The sequence below is a fragment of the Culex quinquefasciatus genome, chromosome 2 (genome assembly GCF_015732765.1).
Source record: "Culex quinquefasciatus strain JHB chromosome 2, VPISU_Cqui_1.0_pri_paternal, whole genome shotgun sequence".
In the NCBI taxonomy this organism is placed as follows: Eukaryota; Metazoa; Arthropoda; class Insecta; order Diptera; family Culicidae; genus Culex; species Culex quinquefasciatus.
The window spans coordinates 130,184,493-130,211,471 of record NC_051862.1 but is presented as its reverse complement, the minus strand read 5'-3'; the positions used below and the strand labels follow the sequence as shown (position 1 = coordinate 130,211,471).

Genomic DNA, 26,979 nt, shown 5'->3' with positions numbered 1-26,979 from the left:
TTTATTGAAGAGATTGAGAGAGAAGGCGTTCGAAGCAGGGATGGGAATACGAGTTGTTTTTTGTCCTAATGGTAAGGAGTAAAATAATCACACTTTATTTAATTTGTTACATTATGATCAAGATATTTCGAGTACTGTTAAGTTTCATTGTTCCGAGCATTTGTTTTACCAAACTAGTAATTTCCCTTTTACAGAGAAAACAAAAAAAATATATAAAAATAACATAGTTTGATCAAAATTACACATTTGACACTGTGAATTTCTCCACTTCCCGAAGAAAAGAAAACTGCAAAACAAAATGAGAAGAGCTCGGGATATTCGAACGACTACATCGGCGCAATAATGCAGTTTAATGTGGAATTTACTGTTTACAGAAGTTTATTTCTTCCCGCTCCCCGCGATCTACCACGATTCACCAGACTCGTAGCCGAAAAAGTATCCGACGATCGTGATGTAGGCGATGACGTTGCCGGCCAGCGTCAGGTAGCAGGCACCCCAGTGGATCTGTAAAAGAAAAAGAGTTGAAATTGTGTTCAGAATCAAGTTTTTATTTCTCCAGAAATAAAGTGAAAAAATTGCATGCAAGTTCCCGGCGCTGAAATGTTTTGAGATCCAGTTGAGTTTCCTTCAGCGTTTGACAGCTAAACTTCATCCAATCAGCAGAAAAATAACTTGTGAACTGGCTGATTTTGGACAAACGGAAGAGTCGCTGGAGTCTACTTGGAAAATGTCTAGTTTTGAGGATTTGTTGTTACTTAATCCAGATCAAAATCTTGGTGCATGTGATGGTAATTATCGTTACAGTCGACTCTCTGGCTTTCGATCTTCTCGATATCAATATGCATAGCTCCATGTACCGATTAACTCTTCAGTTCCTTCAAACTGCATACTTTGATTCTCTTCATTCCTCAATATTTTCTCTTGCTTGAAGGATCTCTTCCTCGAAAATCCCTTGGATTCTTTTTGCTTTAAAAAACTCTTCCGGTTGTCAATAATCTGACTTTCTCATGGCTTGCATAAGACATTGTTCGTTGAGAAACGAAGCTTTGAAGGTTGTTAGATAATTTATTGTTTTTGTTTGCTGGATTTCAATCGAGTCATCATTTTGCATCGTTCTGTAAACTGATGCTCCTCTACCTCGACGATCCCTTGGATATCGACAACCAGTGAGTCCACTGTACAAACACTAACAGAGAAGGATTCCGAGAACTTTGGTGGCTGCGATGTGTACAGCAGACAATTCAGTCGCCAGCCAGCGACAAGTTAAGACGTGTTTTGCTCGTGTTGTCATCTCGCGTGCTTGGAAGTTTTTGACGGATGGAGGTGGAGGAATCCTCCGAGGAGGAAGATTTTCGTCCCGTCCGCGGGAATCGGAAGCGGAAGAAGTCCAGCGAGGTCACTGGAATCGGCATCGAAGGAGAAAAAGTTGAGAAGACCCTGCTCAACAGCAACAAATTCAGCGCGCTTTCGGGCGACAAAAACAACAACAATGCCAGCCCAGCAGGAGGAGAAGACGCGGCTCCAGCACCCGGCCAGTCGGCAAGTAAAAAAAGGTGCAGGTGGTTATGTTACACATGACCAGTATGACAAAGAACTTTGCAAGATGATTGTTGAAATTTTCGATTAGAATGTCCGGTCCAAATTCCCCCCTTATAATAACCGTCCTATTGAACTAAGGGGACGGAAATTGCAAGTGGAGCTGAAATAGAAATCGAAGTGAAATCAATTTACTTTCCTTCACCACTCGAAAGTTACCAAGATGCGGGAATGTTTTTGCAAGGCTGTTGCAAGCAATCGGCGGCAGTAAAGGAAATTTGAACAGCAGACATTAAAAACTACCCTTTACAGGGCTCTTAATGATTACGAGATAGTTATTCTAAATTTCCAGAAACAGATTTTCACAGTGGCACAAAAAAATGTGCATTGCAGTAGTCTATTTATTACTTCCTGCCTAATAAGCAATATATTTTAACTGCTTAGCATTAGCATATTTTAACTGCTTAATTTCAGATAATGGCCAAATGCAACTTTTTATGTCCAGTATCAAAATCCCTAAAGTTTGATACCCATATTGCCCCAACTCTTATGGTTCCGCAAATGTCCCCTTATCGGATCATCCCCGGGGCCTCCGGCCACTCCGGATTGTGGTCACTACTGCCGAAATGTCAAATTTCATGTCCGGTATCAAAAACCATTAAGTTTGATACCCATATTGCCCCAACTCTTACGGTCCGGCAAATGTCCCCCCATCGGAACATCCGCGGGGCCTCCGGCCACTCCGGATTGTGGCCACTACTGCCGAAATGTCAAATTTCATGTCCGGTATCAAAAACCATAAAGTTTGATACCCATATTGCCCCAACTCTTACGGTCCGGCAAATGTCCCCCCATCGAAACATCCCCGGGGCCTCCGGACACTCCAGGTGGTGGCCACTACTGCCAAAATGTCAAATTTCATGTCCAGTATCAAAATCCCTAAAGTTTGATACCCATATTGCCCCAACTCTTATGGTTCCGCAAATGTCCCCTTTTCGGATCATCCCCGGGGCCTCCGGCCACTCCGGATTGTGGTCACTACTGCCGAAATGTCAAATTTCATGTCCGGTATCAAAAACCATTAAGTTTGATACCCATATTGCCCCAACTCTTACGGTCCGGCAAATGTCCCCCTATCGGAACATCCGCGGGGCCTCCGGCCACTCCGGATTGTGGTCACTATTGCCGAAATGTAAAATTTCATGCCCAGTATCAAAAACCATAAAGTTTGATACCCATATTGCCCCAACTCTTACGGTCCGGCAAATGTCCCCCCATCGGAACATCCGCGGGGCCTCCGGCCACTCCGGATTGTGGCCACTACTGCCGAAATGTCAAATTTCATGTCCGGTATCAAAAACCATAAAGTTTGATACCCATACTGCCCCAACTCTTACGGTCCGGCAAATGTCCCCCCATCGGAACATCCGCGGGGCCTCCGGCCACTCCGGATTGTGGCCACTACTGCCAAAATGTCAAATTTCATGTCCGGTATCAAAAACCATAAAGTTTGGTACCCATATTACACCAACTCTTACGGTCCGGCAAATGTCCCCTTATCGGAACATCCCCGGGGCCTCCGGCCACTCCAGGTGGTGGCCACTACTGCCAAAGTGTCAAATTTCATGTCCAGTATCAAAATCCCTAAAGTTTGATACCCATATTGCCCCAACTCTTATGGTTCCGCAAATGTCCCCTTATCGGAACATCCCCGGGGCCTCCGGCCACTCCAGGTGGTGGCCACTACTGCCAAAATGTCAAATTTCATGTCCAGTATCAAAAACCATAAAGTTTGATACCCATATTGCCCCAACTCTTACGGTCCGTAAAATGTCCCCCCATCGGAACATCCGCGGGGCCTCCGGCCACTCCAGGTGGTGGCCAGTTCCAATGATCGACTCACGCGACCGGCATGTCTTAGCTGGTCCTTGCCTCCAAGCCATCTGCTACCGGGCCACCAGGCCATCTGCTTCTGATGTGTCCTCGTCGTCGTCCAGCAATAGAATGAATTTTCGGGACCGACCGAGCCGAGTTTTGTTGGCTCGTCGACGATCCGAAAATTATGAGGTGGAGTGGGGGAGATTTTAGATACATCAATCTCACGTCTCTCGATCGACTGATTGGGAAACGTTCGTTCATCCAACCAGCGTGCACCAAAAAAAGGGGAAATTTGCCGAGAGGGGAATTCGTCACGTAACGTTTTCGCTTCGCGAAAATTTTGGATTGACACCACGTATAGAAACCTTAGGACAAAGTTCTTTGTCAAAAAGCAACCACCTTTGGTGGTGAAGAACACCACGGATTTTTACAAGCTCGTGGCGATAGTGGAAAGTTGTAAATTTGGTTTCAATCCGATTTACAAACAAACCCGATTTGGAACCAAAGTGACCTGCTTCTCTGTCAAAGATTTTGACAAGTTGCAGGAGCTCCTCAAGAGGAAGAAAGTGGAATTTTACACTCAAGAACGACGAGGCGAACGAAATCATCGGGTAGTTCTTCATGGTTTGCCTGATGAACTGAAACCGGATGAGGTCAAGTACATGCTAAAGAGAGATCTCAAGCTGGACGCGCTGGAGGTGCATATCATCAAGCGGAAGGAAAAGTCCACCGTGGACGAAACTCCGTACATTGCGGTCTTCCCCAAGGGATACACCAATCTGAAGAAGCTCTCTGCAATGAAAGTTGTGGCAAAAACTATCATCCGGTGGGAGGCCTACCGGAACAAGCGGCCGAACGTGACCCAGTGCAGGAACTGCTTGCAGCTGGGTCATGGAACCATGCAGGAACTGTCACCTGAAAGGGAAGTGCAACAACTGTGGGGGTCCCCACAAGACGGACGAGTGCCAAGCCCAAGAAGCCGAGCCGAAGCGGTGTGCCAACTGCTCTGGAGCCCACGAAGCCATGGACCGCAGCTGCCCTAAGCGTGCGGACTTCATCCGGAGGCGCAAGCAGGCGTCGAAACCGAAACCGCCGGCAAGGAAGGCGGAGAAGTCCAGCAGTTCCGGCGTTCACGCCGGCGGAGTTCTCTCCGCTGCCGGGTGCAGTTCCGGACGGAAAATTGAAGGATCGCCCTCGACCCGCAGGAAGCAGCCAAGGTGGCCCTCGAGACGGTGGAGCCACGGAGAAGGAAGCCGGGGAGGTACTCTACAGTTCGGCTGAGTTGTGGGGGATTTTCTCCGAGTACATCAGCAGGTTCAAGACCTGCAAGACCCGCTTGGACCAAGTAACGCTCGTCAGTTACATGATCTCCAAGTATGGAATTTAAGGAGTTTTTTTGTTGTTATTATATATTGTTTTACTGATCCTCGGTCCCAACCTGGCCACAGCACCTAAAAGGACCTAATAAAAATAAGTTAAGAAAAAAAATAGAAGGGAAGGCAAACGAAGCCAATAAAGGTTCCCAGTGATCAGAAACCCTTTCAAAGGAGTGCGGTCCAAATTTGTCTACTTTCCTTGGTGGTTTACAGAGTTTGACTGTCATTACTACTTTTGTTTTAGACTGTCCTTGCAGGGGTACAAACTCGAATGTTTTTTTTATATACGTAGCAGGCTTTGACCTGCACAGCTGATGTATGTCAGTCTAATCTCGATCACCAAACAAGTCTGATGAAATAAACAGTTCCGCAACAAACAAGCTGTCTTTTCTGTTGCATAGCAACGACTCTAACAGTATTCATGGAACGTCTGAGCATTTTAAAAACAAGTTAATATTTTGAAGTTTGACGTCAATGTAAATTAAACAAAACTTTCGGGTTTGTTACTTCGTAATATCAGAACAATCTGTGGGTGGGTGTCTTAGCTAAAAGAATAGAAAGCTGTGACTTCAGCAACAAAGCTTGAACTGCTATCATAAGTCGGAAAACGTTAAAACTAAAATAATTGATGCTGTTAAACATTTCATATCCATCCAGTTGTTGCGAGATCCTGATCAAATTCCCATAAAAATACTTACCACCAGCGCGCGGGCCAGCACGATCGGAAGCGCGAAGCTGCTGATGACGATTCCGATGGTGGCGAACATCGAGTTGGTGATCCGCGACTCTTCGTCGTCGCCCGAGTTGCGCTTGGCGATCAGCGTCGGAATGGGACAGATCAGATAGAACAGCACCACAAAGAACGGCCACCAGACTCTGGCGAGAGATACGAGAGGAAGCAACAATGCATGAGTCACAGACTCGAAGGCTAAATCAAATTAGGAGGCTTACTTGTACGTCGGAAGGGCGCACGCCAGAATGATCATGGTCATTCCGATGGAGCCCAGCATGGCCAGCATAACGATCCTGAGGAGCAAGGGGTTTTTTCGTTAGTTAGATGGTTGCGATGATAAGAGAGTTATTTTGTAATACTTACACTATTTTGTTGAGACATCATTCATTATTGAAGGACAATGGAATGAAAGAAAAAACATCGTTTTAGAACGGTAAATGGGCATGTAGCGCTTTAAAAATGTTTCAATAACTGGGCAAACATTAAGAGGACATTTTCAAACTCAAATATTCGAAATATTTGCTAGATTTACGCCCAAAATTCCATAAAATATATTTACCTTTCAATGATTCTGCCATTTTCACCTTATTTTCTGCACTTGACTGCAAATTTGTTTTGGATTGTTGTTTGACAGTACAGTAGAGGCAAGAAATTTGAGGACCCTACTCTCGCTGTCAAAAGGTGTGCCTCATCGACCAGAATGGAGTTTGCATAGTGCAGGAATATTGCGCGTATTCCAGAGAAAGACACGCGGCAAACCAGCCTCGAGACGACGCGCCGCACTTTCGGCAAATGCGTGCTGTCAAATCCAAGGGGCTGGAAACTCTAATATTTCTTTAAAATACTGAGTATATTAACGATATTCCAGTATACTTGTTAGTATACTAACCGAAAAGCAATAAACTGTTAGTATATTAAGATACTCTCAGTATATTGGTAAGTATACTGGCGATATGTAAAGGAAATAATAAGTATACTAACATATATTTTGATATACTGGTTGACATAATTATTATAGCTCTAAGAGTTTCCAACCCCTTGGTCAAATCCCATACTGCGCGTTTTGTTTTTGTTAATCTTCTTCTTCGAATCACCTGGCATTGTTGCCAGCTATGTTTTATATTGCACCAAAAGTGCAAAAAATCGCTGGCAACAATGTCTGACATACACACGCAGAAAAAAGTTTTGTAGAATCAGCCTGTACGAGGTTTGAATCAACAAATTTTTTGTTGAATATAATCAACGCCGATTTTGCGTTGAAACAAACCTTGATTTTCTTGATTCCACAAAAGTCTTTTGTTGTTTTGAAAAAGCTGCTTTGACGTTTAGCGTTGATTCGACAAAAAATATGATTTTCAAATCAACAAAACGTTTTGTTGATTCAAATATGCCTTATTTTTCTGCGTGCACTCAAACCCCGATGGTTTGACACCAACTGTTGTCAAACGAACGGGGTCACTTTTTAGTTTGACACCCCTTTTACACGGAGTTCACACACACTACCAAACGTTTGTTTTGATAGTGTGCGTAAGCGCCGTGTAAAAAGTGACAGTTCGTCACTTTTTAGTTTGACTTTGACCAACCAACGGGTTACAAACAAAAAAAGAGTCAAACGAAAAAGTGACCAACCACCGGGGTTGAGTGTATTCTGAAATGCCGCGTGGCGTGATCCTTTGAAAGAAACGGACAATAATATGAAAATCAATTATTGCGCGTATTCCCGAAAAAGACACGCGGCAAACCCGAGGGGCGCGACAATACTAAGAAATCAAATTATTTAATTAATTAAAATCAAACCATCCACATTAACGACCCCCGGGTCTTTTGTGGTCTCTATTGCAAGTTTCTGCTCGGACCTAGGAGTCCGAAGGCTTGAATGGGGAGAGCACCCAAACCTCTTTCTACTCCAAGGAACCTTCCACCCCAGTGTTTGAACTGACGACCTTTGGATTGCTAGTCCAACCGCCGCCAGCGATTCCACCGGAGTAGTATTTAATTAATTACCGATAGGAATTAAACATATTAACGCTTGTTTACGATCGAAACATCGTCACCTCTCTTTACACTACATTGGCTTGGCAGTTTGACATGACGCGTGTTTGTTTTTGTGTTTGGTGCAAAATTTGTGTCCTCAACAAGCAGGCTGACTTGAAAGTGCCAGCACGGGGCAGACGAACCGGTAATGGAGCAATACACAACGATGCGTAGCGCCATCCAGGTTCCAGGACGGTGATCCGGAGGCAGTGAATAAGCAGATATCCGAGCATGCCCGGCCGGAAGATGCGCTCGATTGTCAAGTTTGTTTTGGTTCGGTTTTTGGAAAAAAATACGTCGATGTACGATCGAGCATTTCTGGAGTTTTTTCAAAAGGCCGCTGATTTCTACATATTGTTGGACGCAGCGGAGCAAAAAAGGAAGACGGGGAGGAGAATGCGGGGCAGGCGGAAAAGTTGCAGCCGGCAGAGGGTGTTGGCTTGCGACAACACGTCGACACCGGGGGAAAAGAAATCGCACTACGAGCTCATCTCCGCATCTCTGACCTGAGTGCACTCAGGCTCGAATACTGGAAGGATTAATCTGGCAAATGATTCGGATAGCGTTGCCACTTCAACGCTGGCAGGTTCAGCACCGGATGACAAAGAAGAGCGTCCAGGGAGTGGACCAGTTTAATAAAACGATTAGATGTGATTAGATATTGTTACTCAGAGTGGCGGAGTGATTTCATTGAATAGTGAAAAATAAAACAAACCAACTCTGTTGTCCAATTTATTTCAAAAGTTCCACACTTCTGGAATCATGTTGAGTTTCTTGTTGTCGACATTAAAATTGACATAGGATTTTAGGACCCTATTTCTTCATTCCAGCCATCCTCATTTGGTCGATGAGGCCAACTCGCTTCTACCACCGACCTCAGCGCGGCGCCACCGTCGATGTAAACAAATCCAATTTCTGCTTGACAGCTGATCCTGGCGAATGTTCCGTTATTTTTGTTATTTGTGCAACTGAATTGTTCCGTTGATAACAGCATTTCCGGCCAGCAGGACGAACCATGGACGAGCAGGTGAAGGTAAATAATTGAAATAAGTAGTTTAAACATGGATTTCAACGGTTTCATTGGCAGAATTTGGAAATCCTGAAACGGATCAGCGGCGTCGAAATGAGCAGGCTGTGGCTCCTCCACGACGAATCTTTCAAGCAGTTCTTCGACTGGTTTGGCCAATCCGTCGACGAGGAGAATCTTATAACCGAAAGTTTGCTGCGAGAGTGAGTTGGATTTGCGTTTAGCATTTTGAATACCTCTTAAAATAATTTTCTTGAAGGTACACCGATCTGGAGAACGGCGACCTGGTCCTGTCGGAGGAGGAAGTCCTGACGGAGCTGGACCGCCTAAGTTCCGAGTACCCGAACATTCTGGACTACGTGGACAGTGACCTGGCGGAGCGCGAGGAGCAGCTGGAGCAGTTGGTGGCCGTCGAAGAGCAGTACGAAAAGTTGATTGCCGAAGCGAAGCGAACGGAAAGCGCCCTCATCAAGGAACTGTCCGAGCTGGACATGAAGCTGATCGATGGGCAGTTCCACCAGGGCAGGGTGGCGGCCGAGTGTGGCGAGAAGGCGAGCTTTCTGCAGGACATTCAGGGCCACACGCAGCAGCAGATTTTCGACATGCACCAGTGCTACGTGCAGAAGGTTTGTATTTAATGATTATTTTTTTAGTTTTCTCGAAAAATGGATTTGGGGGATTCTAATAGCTTAAGCAATTTTTATTATTTATCCATTTATAACAAAATATTGAATATGTAAATTCCGTAATAACCATTATTTTTTTTCATGCAGGGTTTTCGTTTTCAAAGAGTGCTAAACGATATTAATTCTGGAGCAACATTTGAAAGGGGCGGTACGACATTGCTCTTACGGCCTTTCATTACATGCGTTTAAATGGGACGAAAGGCCGTAAGAGCAATGTCGTACCACCCCTTTCAAATGTTGCTCCAGAATTTATCATTGCATAGAAGAATATAAAGTTTCTAGCAAAAAGTCTAACCCAATCAATTCAATCGGAATTCTGAAACGAAATTCAATTCGAGTCGTTTACGTATTTCGTTTCAAACGCATCAATCAGTCCCAATACTGAGCAATTCCGATTGACTTCCAACTCTAAAACTTTCAAAAATTTTAAGAGTTCTTATTTCTAATGCCTTTTAATGATCGAAAAATGGTTGGAAAATTGATTTTTGACGATTTTGCTAAATCGAAGCCCGTAAAGAGGCGGGGTTGGGATGTAGAAGGTTAATGTAAACATCAACTGACGTGGGCAAGACTGACTCTTTGTTTACACTTCGACATTGGCCTATTTACCAAAGAATATTGATGTATTGTATCCCTTCTCTCTGTATATTGTTTTGCTTGTTTTGCTTGGTTTCATCTCATATGCCATCAATCGTCACTAAAGAGACGGACGATCTCCAGGGGCAACGACCTTGATTACCGACCGGAAGACGCTATGGACTTGTTTGGGATCATCTGCGCTATAGACTTGATGGTTCTGAGTTCAGGGTCCAGAAATAGTAAATGGAAATGAAAATATGATCACTATATGTAAAATGCTTCTACAAACAACACAAAGAAAACCATTTTTTGATTGAAACATTCTGAATCAAGATTTGAATGTATTTCTAAAACAGACATGACCGCGAAATGGCCGATCGGGAATGATGCCTTCCAGAGCCTTAAAACTCGTAAAATCATCTCAAGTTAAAAATTACACTGTTTAATCCTTCATTCACAGCCGGCTGTCTAAGATAAAACCATTTCAGTAAAACTTTAACAACTGCTGAGTATGCCATGAATTGCTAAAATTTGGGTATAAACAAGGTATAAAAGGCGGCTGTCGGCGATTAATAAATCATTCTGGTTTGGACCACCAACCTGAACAGTTGTACTTATTCCAAACCTAACAATTGGCGACGAAGAAAATACAAGCCTACGCAAGAAGATGTCTCCGGAGTTTGAAGCAAACCTTTTGAAAATTTTGGAGAACCAGTCAAAGCTTCTTCAAGAACTTGCGGCTGCTCGAATTACGGAAGCTCAACCGGCGGACAACGGCGGTGGGGACGGTAGTCTGCCAGCAAACCAGCAGAGGCCGGTCCATCCTACCCGTCCGAACCAGACCGAGTTCGTAATCGAGTCCCTGTCAAGCGGGATCCGGGAATTTTGCTACGATCCGGAAGCTGGAGTCACGTTTGAAGCCTGGTTCGCCAAATACGAAGATCTTTTCGCGGAGGACGCTCAAAATCTGGACGACCCGGCAAAGGTCAGACTCTTGCTACGCAACCTCAACACCGTGGCTCACAAGAAGTATCTGAGCTACATTTTACCAAACAAACCGAAAGATGTCGATTTCAAAGAAACCGTCAAGACCCTGAAGTCCATCTTCGGTCGTCACACGTCGCTCTTCAATTCACGGTACCAGTGCCTGCAGCTACAGAAGAATCCGTCCGACGATTACTTCACGTACGCTGCCATCGTGTACGAGAAGTGCGAGGAGTTCCAGCTGGACAAGATCGACGCGGACCAGTTCAAGTGCCTGTTGTTCGTGTGCGGCCTGAGTTCATCAAGAGATGCGGATGTTCGTACGTCACTGCTGTCCAAGATCGAGAATGCCAATCCTGCTGCGCCGATGACCCTGCGTTCGTTGACCGAGGAATGTCAGCGACTCTTAAATCTGAAGCGGGACACCGCCATGCTCGAGAGGACCAAGCCCACCGTATCAGCTGTCAAACAGCCACCTAGGACCAAGAACGCCCCGCTTGCTCAGCAGCCAGCCGAAACTCCGAACTCACCGTGTTGGAGATGTGGAGAAATGCACTATTCGAAGAATTGCCCATTCATCCAACACGAGTGCAAGTCCTGCCAGAAGGTCGGACATAGTGAATGATACTGCGCCTGCTTCAATTCAAAATCCGGACGGAAGAAAAAGAAGCAGACTACAGCCAAGGCGCAGGGGATCTACTCCGTCAACCAGGTCAGCATCGCAGACAGAAGGAAGTTCGTCACGGTGGAGCTGAACGGAATGCCAGCACGACTGCAGTTGGATAGTGCCGCGGACATCAGCGTGATCTCAGCGGACGTCTACAAGCAACTCGGTTGTCCAGCCGGCGATCCGCCGTCCATCAACGTGGTCAACGCTTCTGGAGATGACATGGGACTAGAGTTGGAGATCATCTGTACCATAACCCTCAACGACGTTGTCAAGCAAGGGAGGTGCTTCGTATCTCGGACTAACGATTTGAACCTGTTTGGAGCTGAATGGATCGAGCTTTTCGGACTGTGGGACGTGCCGTTTAACGCGGTGTGCAACCAGGTCTCCATGAAAACGTATCCCAAGTCGGCAGAACTGGTCAACCGTTTCAAGGAGAAGTACAGCACCATCTTCAGCGAGAGTCTGGGACTCTGCACCAAGAAGAGGTCGAGAAAATTGATATCTTCGCCAAGCTGGCCGACAAGAAGATTTTCACCAAAAAATCGATCTGTCGGACGCCTACCTGCAAGTCGATGTCGATGAGGAATCGCGGAAGATGCCGACAATCAACACGCACAAGGGTCTGTTCCAGTTCAATCGCCTGTCGCCGGGAGTCAAACCTGCACCTGGCGAGTTCCAGCACATCGTGGACAGCATGATTGCGGACCTGGACGATACGAGCTGTTACCTGGACGACATTATCGTGGCGAGCAACTCTCTGGATGAGCACATCGAGCAGCTTCATCGCCTGTTCGCCATCATCCAGGAGTATGGGTTCCATTTGAAGATCGAGAAGAGCAATTTCTTCATGCAGCAGATCAAGTACCTGGGCTTCATTGTCGATTCCGATGGAATTCGACCTGTTCCAGAGAAAGTCAAGCCGATCGTCAACATGCCTGCCCCACACGACGTTCCAACACTGCGTTCATTCCTTGGTGCGATCAATTATTACGGCAAGTTCGTCAAGTCCATGCACGAGCTTCGCCATCCGTTGGACGCTCTGCTCAAGAAGGATGCCAAGTGGAACTGGAGTCCTGCCTGTCAGCGGTCGTTCGAGGAGTTCAAGCGGATTCTACAATCAGAGTTGCTGTTGACCCACTACGACCCAAACCAGGAGATGATAGTTGCCGCTGACGCCTCGCAGAAAGGAATTGGTGCGGTTCTTCTACACCGTTTCCCTGACGGTACGATCAAAGCAGTGTGCCATGCTTCCCGGACACTCACGGATGCTGAGAAGAACTATGCCCAAGGCGAGAAAGAGGGCTTTGCCCTGGTCTTCGCCTGCACCAAGTTTCATCGGATGATTTTCGGCAGAAGATTCACGCTACAAACGGATCACAAGCCGCTGCTGGGAATTTTCGAGCTCCTGTCCTGAAGCAATTGCACGCTGGTCACCCGGGAATGCAGCGGATGAAGTCGATCGCGAGAAGCTACGTCTACTGGCCAAACAACGACGCTGAGATTGAAGACTTCGTGCGGAAATGTTCGCGCTGTGCTGCTGCGGCAAAAGCTCCAGTCAAGACAACTCTTTCCTCGTGGCCGATTCCAGTTGAACCATGGACGCGCTTGCACCTGGACTATGCTGGACCCATCCAAGAAAAGTTCTTTCTGGTGATCGTCGACGCACACTCGAAATGGCCAGAGATCTTCGCAGTCAACAACTCGACGGCTTCAACCACTGTCAGCAAGCTTCGAGAGTGTTTCGCAAGATTCGGATGTCCAGTCTCCGTGGTCACGGACAACGGAACGCAGTTCGACTCCGAGCTTTTCGCCAAGTTCTGCCGCGAGCTTGGTATCGAGCACATCAAGACACCACCATTCCACCCGCAGTCTAACGGACAAGCAGAGAGGTTTGTCGACACACTGAAGCGAGCTCTTTTGAAGATTGGCAGTGAGGACATTGATGCTGCTCTACAGACTTTCCTGCAAGCCTATCGCTACACGCCGAATGCGGTTTTACCCGACAACAAGTCACCTGCTGAAGCTTTGTTGGGGAGGAAAGTGCGCATCGTCTTCGACCTGATGACGAAATCAACACCTGAAACGCCGCTCATTAACCAACGCCAGAACGAACAGCAAACATGGAGCCAAGAAACGCACGTTTGCGGCAGGAGAGGAAGTTTACGCTGAAATCCACATTCGCAATGACAAGTATTGGGCCAAAGGTGTGGTGATCGAGCGCAAAGGACAGGCGGTGTACAACGTGCTACTGGACGATCCACGACGTCGAGGATTGATTCAATCGCATGCAAACCAACTACGATCGCGAACAACAGCTGACGAACCAGTAGTTCAAACCGAGACCAACCTACCACTAAACGTGCTGTTGGAGGAGTTTGGCGTGAACCGAACTGATCGTGCGGAAGAGAGGAATTGAACCTGTAAGCCCAGGACGAGGACCATCCGGCAGAAAACGACGCCTTCCATCGCACTTCCAGCACTACGATCAGGCTTGCCACAAATACAGATTTTTCAGCACAGGCCTGAAACGCAAACGAATTTTTTTTACAGTTAAAATAAATTTGAGCAGTTTTTGTTAAATTGGCCAAAAAGATAAACATTGTAAGCACCTTTTGGCATGTTCAGTTTTTGGTAAGAATATTATTCTTTAAAGTTATACTCGATTGAGTGTTTGGTATGTGCTAAAAAAATCTGTATTTGTGGCAAGCCTGACTACGATCTCTTCTAGGGGGGAGATGCTGAGTATGCCATGAATTGCTAAAATTTGGGTATAAAAGGCGGCTGTCGGCGATTAATAAATCATTCTGGTTTGGACCACCAACCTGAACAGTTGTACTTATTCCAAACCTAACAACAACAGTTAAACGGGAAATGTCTCATCCACAGCATCCGATAGTTTGCCTTGAGATTAATACATTAACGCATTGAACATACACGTTGTTTTTGGGTCGCATCATCATCTTCTAGGGTGAATCCTGACCAAATACCCTACCTTACTAACAGATCTACAAACTGACATGGCGGGCGCCATTGGTGGCCAATGACTGTTACCTATTCGCAACTGATCTAGCTTTAGCAAACATGGTGTTTTATCTTTTCAATGCATTTATACATACTGTTGATAAGGGAAACACCACAAGATCGTCAAAGCCTATCGAGAGATTAAAAGTGAGAGTGTGTGCAACATGGAGTTAAACTTTCTGTGAAGGTGCTGTGAAAATTACCCTGGAAAGGATATTACGTTTCCGTTCAGCAACGGAGGGGTAACGCATTCCACCAGGTAAGCTCAACGCGGCGCAAGAAACAATAATTCTAATTTGGTGGCCGCGACGATGTGCATGCAAACACACATAAAATTTGACGAACAGAATGGCTGGTACCCGAGGCGGAATCGGATGGAAATAAAAGTGAAAATCGATCTTTGTACTCTGCGCCTACTGCGACCGCTTTCGCACCATAGTTGATCGAGGGGTGAGTCAAAGCAAGGGGACCTGGTCAGCTTCTTACGTTTCCTTCTTCTTCAGGTTTTGGTTTTGCCCCTCCTGCTTACTGCTTTTTTTCCGGGTGGTTGTTGTTCCTACCCAGGTGGCTCGTTCAGAAATGAGTTTAATGTTTGTAAGTGAGTGATGAGGAAACAGAAACAAGACCTTGCGGGTCGGCGATTCGCAGCAAAAGAGAACGATATTTATTGGAGAGCGCAGGCTAATCGACTTTTCAATAATTCTAATGCCGACTTCATCGACTCAGTGTTGCCATAACAATGAGCACCGCCGAGAGTATGCTCTCAGGGCTTGTAGCGTCTACGAAAACTCTCAGCTCTCACCGCCAGCACTCGGATCCTCGATGCGCCTTGGCTCGTAGTTGGTTTCATTAATCCTGTCATCTCCACAATCTTCTGGTTCTTCATTCCGTTGAGAAGTTGCGCCAAACCGAATTTCTTTTGGTCGCCGGGGGAGTAGTCTAGTCTACCTCTAGTGAGGGTCTAAGATCGGCGGCCTGAACGATGGATTGGATCTCATCGCTCATATGTAGGAAGATGAGCTGATGGAAATGTCGGCATCCTCTCGACACGGATAGCCGCAACCTATGGTGTCATACCATCATGCGATGGACCTTCTGCATCCCAGTTTCCGTTGCACATAAACCACTGAAGTTGAGACAGTGGCCTGTACATTCACGAGACCGGCGGGGCGCTCCGTGGCCCCAGACTTGTTTTCACGGTAATTGGTAAATTTCTCGAAGGGCGCTTCGATTCGATCGAGACGGCTTTCCACGTTCGGAACCTTGTCCGCCGTTTGCACAACTTTCGTTGTGGCAACATCCAACGAATCAAGACCGTCCTTGAAACATCTTATAGACCAAAATCTAACTCTTCTAACTGAACAAGTATAATTCTCTCAGAGAGAGGTGTGATTTAAACGGAATTTTGGAAATTTTGCCAAGCAAAAACAGTCTAAAAAAGTTCTGACAGAACTCTGGCATGTACCAGAGGTACTTACTCTGTAAAAGAGAAAAAATTAGAGACCTATTGGCCGATACAGGAAGTGATTTGTTTACCTTTTTTGGTACCCTCCGCAATCGTCAAACAGGGTGAGATCCGGAAAAAGATCCGGCAGCAATTTGTATTGATTTGACGTTTGCTGAGGGTGCAGAAAACTTTGGCTATGTTCTGCTTGCAAAAGACAATAGAGGCTCTCTAGAAAAAAATGTCCAAACAAATCACACGATCCCTTCCTTCACCTTTCCAGCAAAACCCGCCGCTCTTCATCTACCAGATGCCGATCGAGCAGTTCAACATGAAGTGCGACCAGTTTCTCAAGTACCTGGAGATGTACATCCGGCGGCACTTTGCCGTGCGGAGGGGCACGGCGGCGGGCGACTCGGAAGATTCGGACCACGACGAGCCGACGACGGACCAGGACCACCGGGACGTGATCGTGCAGCTGGAGAGCATCAAGGCGCGGCTCGATTTGGCCGAGATGCGCCTGGTGGACGCACGGAAGGAATTTTACGGGCTCCGGAAGATGATGGAACGCTTCCAGGATCTGAGCTGGCAGCCGATGAAGATCTCGGCGATGAAGTGGGTTGATTTGTGAGGATGGGTAGGAATTTGTAGTAATGTTGTTGATGTTTCAGGAAACATTGCGCGGAATTGAAGAGCAGCAACGAACAGGACATATTGCGAATCGACGTGCTGAAGCAGGAGCTGGAAATGTACGTTCGGCAGCTGAACGAGCAGAAGATCGAGTGCATCCTGTACGAGAACAGCAAGCTCAAGCTGGACCGCGCCATTAATCGGCTCGGCTACATCGAGCGACTTTCGGGAATCATTTCTGGGGCGCTGATGAACGCGGAAATGTTGTGGATCTTGATGCAGCTTGACTTGGAGAAGATTCGCAACAAGTTCGACAACAGTGACGAGATGAACTCGGAAGCGCAGCGATGTTTGAAGCGGATTGAGATGTTGAAAGCCGTGGGAAGGACGTCGGCGGACGAGGAAGCTATGGAGGACTTTGTGGCGCAGTTTGCTTCCATGATGGGAGCGATCAATTTGAACAGTTCCGGAAATCGATCGATGAGCTTGAGGAACTGCATTCAGGACTTTGCCGATTACAAGAAAAGGGTCTTCAAGAATCTGCAGTCGGTGGTGGGAGGAAAGTTCTACAAGACTTTCGATGAAGCGATGAGAGAATTGTAAGTAGATCACTTGATCTGATTCAAGCTGTGAATTACAATTTCAATTTCAGGAATCAAACCGAGAAGCAGCTGGAGCGCTACGTCTTCGACGGGCCGGTGAACCGTCCCCAGTTCTTCGATCAGCAGTACCAGGAGCGCATCCAGCGGCTCTCCTTCGAGATGGACCAGATCGAGAAGCACCTGAAGACGCTCAAGACCGACTACCAGCAGAATATCAACGAGCCCAAGGTAACAGTTGGCAAACTTCTAATTTAAACCCTCAACTGTAAGAATTTGTTTTCCGTTCCGTAGAACAACGACAAGTTCTGGCGCTACAACCAGAACCTGTGGGTGTGGTTTCTGACCGAGCCCAAGAAGGTGGCGATCGCGATCAAGGAGGTGACGGCTGCGGCGTCTCAGATGACCGCGTACAAGAGCATCTCCGGCATCAAGTGCAAGTCGATGGCCGACGAGATGAAGTATTGAAAAGATTGTTCGAGTATTGCCTTAATAGATTAAGATTAATGAAGAATTTTGAGTTGTGTTTGAACTGTGTAAAAAAATCCAACCCTTTTGCTGTCGAAAGTTAACAGTGTAGAGTACCCCATCGTCTGGTAAAGAGTAAATTGGCCTTTAGTAAACAGAACATTTGCTCGAATCAATCTCTTCTACTGCTGGACACCAGACTAGAGACAACTTCTCTTCATTTGCTCCCTGTACTCTTGGTATAAATTCTCCGGACACATTACACACTGTATCGTTGGAGAGACTTATGCGGCGACGAGGGTACATTTGCAGAGAAGGCAAGGCAACCCTAAACCTAACCTAAAATATGTTTTAACGATAATATCTCAATGTTAATTTCATGTTATAGGTCTGAAACTGTGCGAAGCGTTAAAATCCTGGACCAGCTTACTGAAGCATTCAATCATCTCGGCTTTGAGGTCTGCCGTTGGTCAGTGTCTCCAGGCTAAAAATAGTCGTAAAACGTACAGCGGCATATTCGAGCGGTGAACGTGGAACCCATTTGGATGCTTCATGCAAAAGGATTGACGTAGAACTGGAAGTCTATAACTTCCAAAATGCTGGAGAGTGTCGTCTTAAGGTGAAACTCCTCTCCTCAGACCCGCGAAATGTATTAGGTATGAAAAAGAAAAATAGAAACGGTACTCTATATCTACTAAATTTTGTAATGTTTCAGGATGCTTGAATATTGGAAGCATAAGGCTAGGAAATGAAAAAGGACGCGTTGGCGAGGAAAGCCAAATGCCAGGAGCAAGACGCGGAAAGGAACACATCGACGGCCAAGTCCTTGAAGAAACTATTCGAAGTTGTAGATCGGGTGAAGAAGTTCGTATATGGGCGACTGCATCAATTGACGAAGGCTTCAAAGTGCACTTTGCACGTGGAAGAAGCTATGAAATGATTCGGCAGCTGCATTATGCTTCTCAACCGGCTTACCAAACATTGATGGAAAGGATTAAAGTAGTATATTTCGACGCTGGTAAATATTGTGTACCGGCATCTGGAATGGGGATGCAAACGACAAAAGAGATCGTAGATTATTAAGCTTAGTTAGCTTCAGTTTGATTGGTTCTGTCTCAGTAACATCCGGCTTCCGTGAGTCTCCAAAAAATCTTGGTCGACCAATCGGATACTGTTCTGGAGATCATCGTACACATCCATTTTGTAGAACAAGACGCCAGTTCAATCCGTTCGATACTCGAAAGTGGTGATAGAGCTAAATGGCCAGCTATCGTCTCTGTTGAGTGAGATTGAAGGTGTAGTGCTTGTAGAAAACCGTTCCGCAAAGAAGATGAGGTGAAGATCGAAGAGTCTCGTCCGCCTTAGCCTAAGCTTCCTGCTTCTCGTCCTACATGTGTTCAGCTGCGGCTTTATGCTCGTTTCACGCGTTTTGAGTACCTTCAGCGCCTTTGGTAGCTGTTTTATACTTGAGTACTGGTTGATTAGGTCGTTTTTGGGTTTATTAAAACCAAGATTGCATGTCTTGAAGAAGCTGCTCCTTGGTACGTTTCGCTATGTACAGATCGTACATTTGTGTGATTCACAAATCGAGCTAAAGATGTTGTTTGCCCGTTTTGACGACACAATTGTAGGAGAGATACGAAGGAAAACTCAGAATATTTGCCGTTTTGCATTTTTGCACTTTTTAGCACTCTTCTGGAGCTAAACTGAAATCAGTGGAAGCATTCATTGCTGAAAGTCATTTCAAACAACACATCATTTGAACTTTGTTTATTTGACTGAGAATGCCATAGTATCATCAAATTCTGCGTACCAGTCGAAGAATATAAATTATTTTTTGTTTTGTTCGATCTGAAAATCATTAACATTGTAACTGGAATTATGTCAAATCGCTCTTCGCACCCATGTGCATACTGCACAGCTCAGAAGAATACGTTGGGATCAGAGAGTGGGTTGACAAGAACCATCGACTTGATAAAGTTACATGCTGATCAGAGGTCACAATCGAAGAGAGGTTTGAAGCTGGCGAAGAACTATTACAACTGTTCAAACATTCCTCTGCTTAGCGGTGATGATGACCGCAAATTCTCGACATCAAATTGTTCGGGAACACCATGGTGATCAAATAACGATAAAAAGCGACCCCTAAACCTCAACCGATTTGGCTCAAAATTGGCACAGTTACTTATTATTGCCTAAAAAATTAAGCCATGGGTTATCTGTTGGGATTTTACAAACATTCATTTTTTTCATGTCATAAGCCCATAAGCCTTTTAGGTATCAAAAGGTAAGACAATCTGGTTAAGCCAGGACACAAACCATTCTGTTCATATTGTGCCACAAAGCCTTCATTTTGATTTATTTTATTTCAGAAATGCTTCAACAAGCGAAATAATTTCGTATCCATTGAGTCTGTGGTTGACAGAGCAGCGAGTCAGACGTGCGTCCCTCACACACCAAAAAAGTGCTAAAAAGTGCAAAAATGCCTCAGGGCAAGAAAAAGAGGCGGTCCTCACTAGCAGGATCGGCAGATTTGAAGAAGCTAAAGAATGCCGAAGCGCTACCTGCAAAGCCAGGCAGTTTGGGCAAGGACGCTCAAAATTCGTCTGGAAACCAGTTCACTACCCTCCCTGTGGACGTGAGCGAGAAGGAAGAATTTGAACGACGGGAAAAGTTGCCACCCATTTTTGTGAAAACATCGTCATCGGATTCGGTGCGAAAGTGGCTGACCGGATTTATCAAATCTGGTGCTTTACGAGCTTCCATTCGCTTGTGTGCTGATGGACTCAAAATTCTGCTACCTAGCAGAAAGGATTACAACTACGTTCGGGATTTCCTGAACAACACAAAGATTGAATACTACAGCCATGACGATCCAGGTAAACGCCCCATGAAACAGGTCCTCCGAGGCCTGTACGACATGGATGTGAATGTGTTGAAAGAAGAGCTCAAATCCCTGAAGTTGAACGTGATCGAAGTCTTCAAGATGACGAGACACAACAAGGACATCAAGTACCGTGATCAACTGTACCTGGTTCATCTCGAGAAAGGATCGACAACGCCGTCTGAGCTGAAAGCAGTTCGGGCAATTTTCAACATCATCGAGTCTTGGGAACGTTATCGTCCTGTGCACCGAGACGTGACGCAATGTTCGAACGGCTTGCAGTTTGGGCATGGTGGAAGAAACTGTTTCATCAAGAGTCGTTGTGCAACCTGCGGAGGTGAGCACAAAACTCAAGCTTGCGAAACAATCAACGAGAACATCGAAGCGAAATGCTTCAATTGCGGCGGCGACCATTCGACCAAGAATCGAAGCTGCCCAAAACGAGCTGAGTTTGTAAAAATTCGGCAGCAAGCGACGACGAGGCATCAACCAAATCGTCGCAAAACACCACCAACTTTCACGGACGTGGATTTTCCTGCTTTGGCGTCACCTGGAGCGGGATCTGTTCGAGTGGCTCCAAATCTGCAGCCATTGCCGTTGAATCAGCGGCAAAAAGTTGCAGAGAATACAACACCTCCTGGCTTCAGTCAGCAACCGAGGGAAAACCAACCAGCATCAACGGATGAAGGCAGTAGTGACCTGTTTTCACCGCAAGAACTTTTGAACATTTTCATCGAGATGACAACAACACTTCGTGGTTGCAAAACTCGCCAGGAACAAGTAAGAACTCTTGGAGCATTCATCTTTAAATACAATTCATAGTTTACTCGTTCTAATGATTTTGAATAAATCAAAGAATTTTTATTTTAGTTTTAAGTTAGGATTAGTTGTTAAAGTGATTTTTTCTTTTCTTTTTTTCTACCCAAATGTATTCGATTAAATGCAAAAATGTAAAACAATTTGAAATAAATGAATGAATGTGAACAGTAATAATAAAACGAAAAATACAACAAAGATGAAGAGCACACTACCACTTAGAATGTAAATGAAATGTAATTATCAGTGTTGCAAAAGAGTGATAGAAAAGCTATCAATAAATTATCTCTGCACCAAAAATATCCGAGAGTATAGCGGCCGTCACTATAGCTTGTGAGATCTCTTCTTGTGTCTCGTGATTCCCAGCGATGTCATTCTCTCTCTATCACTCCTTCCCTTTTCCTCGACTATGCGCTCACCGCTGAGTCTCTCAACCTCTCCGAAAACTGCAATGAGAGAACGCGAGATGGCGATTAGGAGCCGACCACGCATGACGCCCCTTCAAACTGCGTTTGCAAAATTGGTTTTGTGGCGGCTTTTGTGGTTAAACGCTGTTGTGGTAGGATGATCGTGGAAGCGAGAATGAGAGAGAAAAGGAAAATGTCTATCGCGAGTGGGTAAACACAAAAACGTGTTCGGCTATGTTCGGCGCTGAGAGTTTCAATGAAGAGAGAAGAGCAGTTGTATTTGAGGCATGAATATTCAGGCGAGATAATTGTAGTTGCTGAGAGGTGATATTTTGATATTTTAACAACCCTGGTAATTATTATAAGAAAGTTCAATAAAGACATATTTAATTTCAAAAAAAAAAAACTTCAAAAAAAATTCGTATCCATTTGCGCTGACAAAGATCGATAAGTTGTACCTTCCCTTCTCGGTAATATCTGTACTACTGCAGTTACTAATGCTTTTACCATTACCGTCCCCCTCAATTCTATCTCCTGCAAAACCGTTGAAGAAAATGAAAATTCCAAGCTCATTCCAATTAAGAGCTGATGCCCTCTGGTTGAGCTTTCCACGCTTTCACCTTCACCACTATCCGTCATTCGTCCTCGAAGGTGGAGGAAACTTTTCCACTTCAACTTTTAACTATTTACACTTTGGTGGAGCAAGCATCCATACCACCAGCCAGCGTGTCCTGCCGAGGGGCGGTTGATGACTTTTGGCGTGTTTCCCCGCGCTCTTCTTCGGAAAGTAAAGCGAGGAAAGAACTCATCAGCCAGACAACGCCACTTCCAGAGGTTTCGAAGGCACTCTCCGGGAACCGGAATCTGGGGGGTGTGTAACTTTTGCCCGTCAGCGATATTTTCTTGTTGCGCTTCCTGCAGGTGCAGCTCGCGTGTGGGGCCAGGGTGGCTACTTGCCTTTGAAACTTACTCATTCAAATTTGTACAACTACTTCAAACTCAAAAAAATAAGTTTGCATAGGCTCAATCGCTAAAAGCTACTAAAGCTAGTAGAGACACCCACCAACACGTTTATTTAACATAGCCGAGGCATGAACCAAAACCAGAGCTTGTCGCATTCATTCATGTCCAATTTAACAACGATTCTACTTATTTTAGGCCTAATAAAAACATTCGTTAATGTGTCAATGAAGGTGATATTCCATTGCAAGAAACTTTTTTTTAACTGGACAAGACTCACACCATCTCCCTTTCTTCCATGCAAGAAAACGTCCAAAGGTTAAGTACTGTCTAATTTAACAATAATGTTTCCCAAGGTTGAGCTCATCATTGATAACACTCAATTTATCTTTAAAATTTAAACACTTTCATTTTTTTGATAATATTTCCTGATCGGGCAACCCCACTCTCCAGTGCTCAAGGGGTTAGCCTGCTGCATCCCATCAATCGAGATTTATAACTATCATTAGTGCCAGCAGTCAGCACTTTGACAGGTTTGTGATAAATTGTTTCGTACACGTGGATTTCTGTGTCGGGTTGTGTGTACATGTTCTCACCAGGTGAGCTAACGTGTTGGAAAGTTGGATTGCAAAATAGATGGATGGGATTTGAAGTGGGTTTCGAAGGGGGTACAACTAGCTCTACCCCGAATTTTTTGTTGCAACCATTGTTCGAGAAGTGGATCAAGTCTGGAATGTTGGCATGACATTTTTAAGCACTTGTTACAAATTTTTAACACCTTACATATAAAACATCATTAGAGAGCTAATGCCATGCAATCTAATCACGTGATTATTATTGTTTGGTGAATTTCACCGTAATTTGGCCTACATAAGGATGTGCGATAAAAAAAAAAATCGTTGCGTTGTTTTAGAATGAACTCTCACATAAATCAGTTTATCATAAAGGAGCCATCCAGTAACCACGTGATTATTTTTTTGAAAGTTTTAGAATTTTTCCCCATTGTGAACATCGATCTATTTTGATTTACTCAACAAGTTTTATAAAATACCTACTTTTTTCGAGTTGCTACAAACCTAAGTGACGGAATTTGTGAATGACCCATGTACAATTTTTCTGTAAATAGGCCCGAAAACATTATATAAAACATATATAATATTTATTATCCTTTGATCTCCAACAATCAACTACGCATACACCTTTTTTGCCATGTGACCAATATGATTTAAAATTTCGTGACGTTGCAACGCAAACTTAAACCTGTTGTAACTTTGGATCTAGACAACCAATTTAGTCGCTCTAGGTTGCATTTGAAAGCTCTTTCCAAGTACAAAGAGCATCCGAAATATCAAAATGATTGAATGTTTAGTTTTCTGTTGACATAAACAACTGTCCCTTTTTCGTGACTTTGCAACGCAATAAAATGGTAAACTTACACTGGTTTGAAAAAAAAAACTTAACTTAAGATAAAATGTAAATCCATAACATTTCCGTTTAGCACATCTAAAAACCTACAAAATGCAACCAAAAGAATAATTTTTGGATTTTATTTCGTTGAAAACCAGGAGTTTTTAGAAAAATGTTTTAAAACGCTGATTTTATCACGAATCGTTGCATATAGAGGGTGACGAGCGGGAATTCCCGGGAAAAATTTCCCGGGAAATCGACCATTTTTGGACCTCTGGATTCCCGGGAAATTCGGTCGAGACTCCCGGGAAATTTTATACTTATAAATATCGAAGCAAAATTATACAACTCTTAATTGTATAGAACATTGGAAGTTCAATGTTCGATGTCCAAGTTCGAATAAACCAATGCTTCTCTGATCTTCTTATTCAAAAAGTTAAAAATTTAACTTGTCAAAAGTACCAATGACTATAATTGAGAGAAGCCAAAAAATTAATAAATTGGACCCCAAAATTTATCTTGAAGCATACTTAGCAGTTACACCCCAGAAATGAAATCTAAAGTTTTTTTTTTAAATTATATTTATTAATTAATTCTTAGAGGTCAATAAGTCATTTTGTGTTTCATGTCAACCTCAATATTCAATTATATTTTAGAAAAACAATTGTGAACATTCGAGGTTTCCTGATAACTGTAAATATTTCTTCAATTTATATTTACAGTTAACCTTCAAAAGGAAAAAAAAAAGTTTAAATTGTTGTTTTTAATCCGTTGTTTTTTTATATTCAAATATCCCGATACTGGGAAATTATATATTAGCTATTTGTTTTTACTTCACAAAAATCATGCGACAAGCTTGTGAAACTTTTTAAAAATCACTCAGTGCGAATAAAGATTCGTTGACATTGAAACGATCTTGTATTTTCAGATTCAGAAAAAAAAAATCAAAAGGTAGATATAGTTCCTCAGATAAAGAGGATACTGAAGTTACCGTTTCTTAGAATGAGTATGAATTAAATGTAACTTAATAGATTGAAAAAAAAAAAACAATATTATTACATTGTCTTTTAAATAATTGCCACTGTTGGCATAGAAAAAACAACTCCCGGGTCCCGGGAATTCCCGGGAAATGGCCAAATTCAACTCTCGATTCCCGGGAAATTGAAAATCTCGAGAATCGTCACCCTCTAGTTGCATAACTTAACCAACTTGTACATAATGATATTCAAAAGTTCAATTAATGAAAACCATGATTTTTGAAGCTTCAAGTAGTCTAGAATCGAGGTAAAATATCCAATAGCTCATACACGCTTTTCAAAATTTCATCCTAAGGTGTACATTGCCGGAGAATGTGTTGTTTGCATTTTTTAGAAATTTGAAAATTTATGCATGAAGATAAAGTACCTAGCAAGAATGTTTTCAATAGGCCGATGCAAATATTTTGAACGTTTTTGTCCCTCGGATTTGGCCGAGGTCAAGGAGGGGGCATTAAAAAAATGAAAAATGAAATAACAAGCTATTGTCTCAACATAAGCATGAAAAAAGTGTTTTAAAATGCATTTTACACTACTTCACTGACCATGTTTGCAGCAAGTTGAGAAAAATGCATTTTAAGTTTGTCCCACACGTGTGTTGCTACGTGTTATGTTATCGTGAAAAAAAAAACTGGATTTTCTCCTGATTTCCAGAACAATGTTCTCTTTTGGAAGAGCACACGATTTTGAACCAAACTGCATGCAAATACATCTGGGACATTTATGCGATCACGGGCAGTTCAGTTGTTTTGGAATCATTTGTTTTTAAAAAATGTTAGATTTGATGAAAACAAAAAAAATGCAAAAACTTTTAAAAATATTTGTAAAGAAAAAAATCTTACAACGTTACTTTAAACAAATTCCCGTATCTTTGGTCGACAACGACGACCCAACAACTTGTTTGAAGACACCGATTTTTTTTTAATTTTTAGGAAGCCTACTCGATTTGTGAGTGTGAGTTGTTTTCCGAACTCTGCTTCAAAGTATTTGAAATTGGAAAATTATTTGTACTTTGCTTTGGATTTTAAGTCAACCTTAGTTCTTGTAAATTTATTGTTGTAGGATTATTGCTTGTTTGGCAAGGGGTATGATTTGATTTGATGTGGAATTCAAATCTAAGTGTTCAGTATATTGCTGAAGCTTCCATTTTTACACATGGACACCACTTCATGCTACGAGAACCCACTTTGACGCAGTCTTAGGGCTTAATCGATGGCCGGTAAGCTGTCATCGAGACAAGGAGGTTCTTCGATAGTGGAAATATCACATTTGTGCAATGAACTGCTACATATGTGATTTTTCCCTACACAGCAAAAAAAAGTTGAATTTTGGAAGGTTGAAAATTTGGTAGGTTTAATAATACCTCTTTACTTGTGTAATATTACACAAAAAATGTGTAAAAATGTGAACCTGATGAATACTCATTAAAAACTGATGAATATTCATCAGTTCCTGATGTAATATTACACATTTTTTACGCCACAAAATCTGTCACCATTTCCTGATGAATATTACCATCATTTTTTTTCTGTGTATCTTAATGTGGGTGTCAGGTTAGGATGCGGGTTCTTTTAAATTTAGTTTTTGTAGAATTTAGGATTCTAATATCAACTTCTTATACTTTGCTCTTAGAATTTAGTAATTCTGTCAAGATCGGTGGTTTTCATTCAAGTAGCAAAAAAACCATTCTGATTTGTCAAAATTTCCATAGAGTCTCGATCAATCAGTAGTGAAATGATATCGGACTAAATTCGTTGATCTGTTGAACTAACTGTTGTCGGATTTTGATTGTATCGACCATTGTTG

General features: G+C 43.7%; 3 protein-coding genes across 3 annotated transcripts; 2 read left to right on the top strand and 1 right to left on the bottom strand.

The window, feature by feature from the left end:
• Positions 1-53: 53 nt before the first annotated feature.
• Positions 54-6,185, bottom strand: LOC6032002 (leptin receptor gene-related protein). The gene is made up of 4 exons (XM_038257535.1): positions 6,083-6,185; positions 5,742-5,816; positions 5,489-5,666; positions 54-504 (listed from the first exon to the last, which is right to left on the bottom strand). The coding sequence occupies exons 2-4, from the start codon at positions 5,807-5,809 to the stop codon at positions 403-405; spliced, it is 348 nt and encodes a 115-aa protein (XP_038113463.1). The 5' UTR covers positions 5,810-5,816; positions 6,083-6,185; the 3' UTR covers positions 54-402.
• A 2,293-nt stretch (positions 6,186-8,478) lies between these two features.
• Positions 8,479-17,711, top strand: LOC6032003 (augmin complex subunit dgt3). Its single transcript, XM_001842618.2, has 7 exons — positions 8,479-8,590; positions 8,645-8,787; positions 8,844-9,210; positions 16,252-16,583; positions 16,640-17,197; positions 17,251-17,428; positions 17,492-17,711. Exons 1-7 carry the CDS (start codon positions 8,573-8,575, stop codon positions 17,663-17,665), a joined length of 1,770 nt encoding a protein of 589 aa, XP_001842670.2. The 5' UTR covers positions 8,479-8,572; the 3' UTR covers positions 17,666-17,711.
• Positions 12,312-13,728, top strand: LOC119767326 (uncharacterized protein K02A2.6-like). The gene has a single exon (XM_038255671.1). It carries the CDS (start codon positions 12,944-12,946, stop codon positions 13,670-13,672), a length of 729 nt encoding a protein of 242 aa, XP_038111599.1. The 5' UTR covers positions 12,312-12,943; the 3' UTR covers positions 13,673-13,728.
• Positions 17,712-26,979: the final 9,268 nt, after the last annotated feature.

Excerpts from the sequence above, each read along its gene's own strand:
- LOC119767326 (XM_038255671.1), top strand. The coding sequence starts at position 12,944 with ATGCAGCGGATGAAGTCGATCGCGAGAAGCTACGTCTACTGGCCAAAC.
- LOC6032003 (XM_001842618.2), top strand. Across the intron at positions 8,788-8,843 it reads ACCGAAAGTTTGCTGCGAGA|GTACACCGATCTGGAGAACG; the intron begins GTGAGTTGGATT and ends ATTTTCTTGAAG. Across the intron at positions 9,211-16,251 it reads ACCAGTGCTACGTGCAGAAG|CAAAACCCGCCGCTCTTCAT; the intron begins GTTTGTATTTAA and ends TCACCTTTCCAG.
- LOC6032002 (XM_038257535.1), bottom strand. The coding sequence starts at position 5,809 with ATGCTGGCCATGCTGGGCTCCATCGGAATGACCATGATCATTCTGGCG. Across the intron at positions 5,667-5,741 it reads TGCGCCCTTCCGACGTACAA|AGTCTGGTGGCCGTTCTTTG; the intron begins GTAAGCCTCCTA and ends ATCTCTCGCCAG. Across the intron at positions 505-5,488 it reads TGCTGGCCCGCGCGCTGGTG|ATCCACTGGGGTGCCTGCTA; the intron begins GTAAGTATTTTT and ends TTTCTTTTACAG.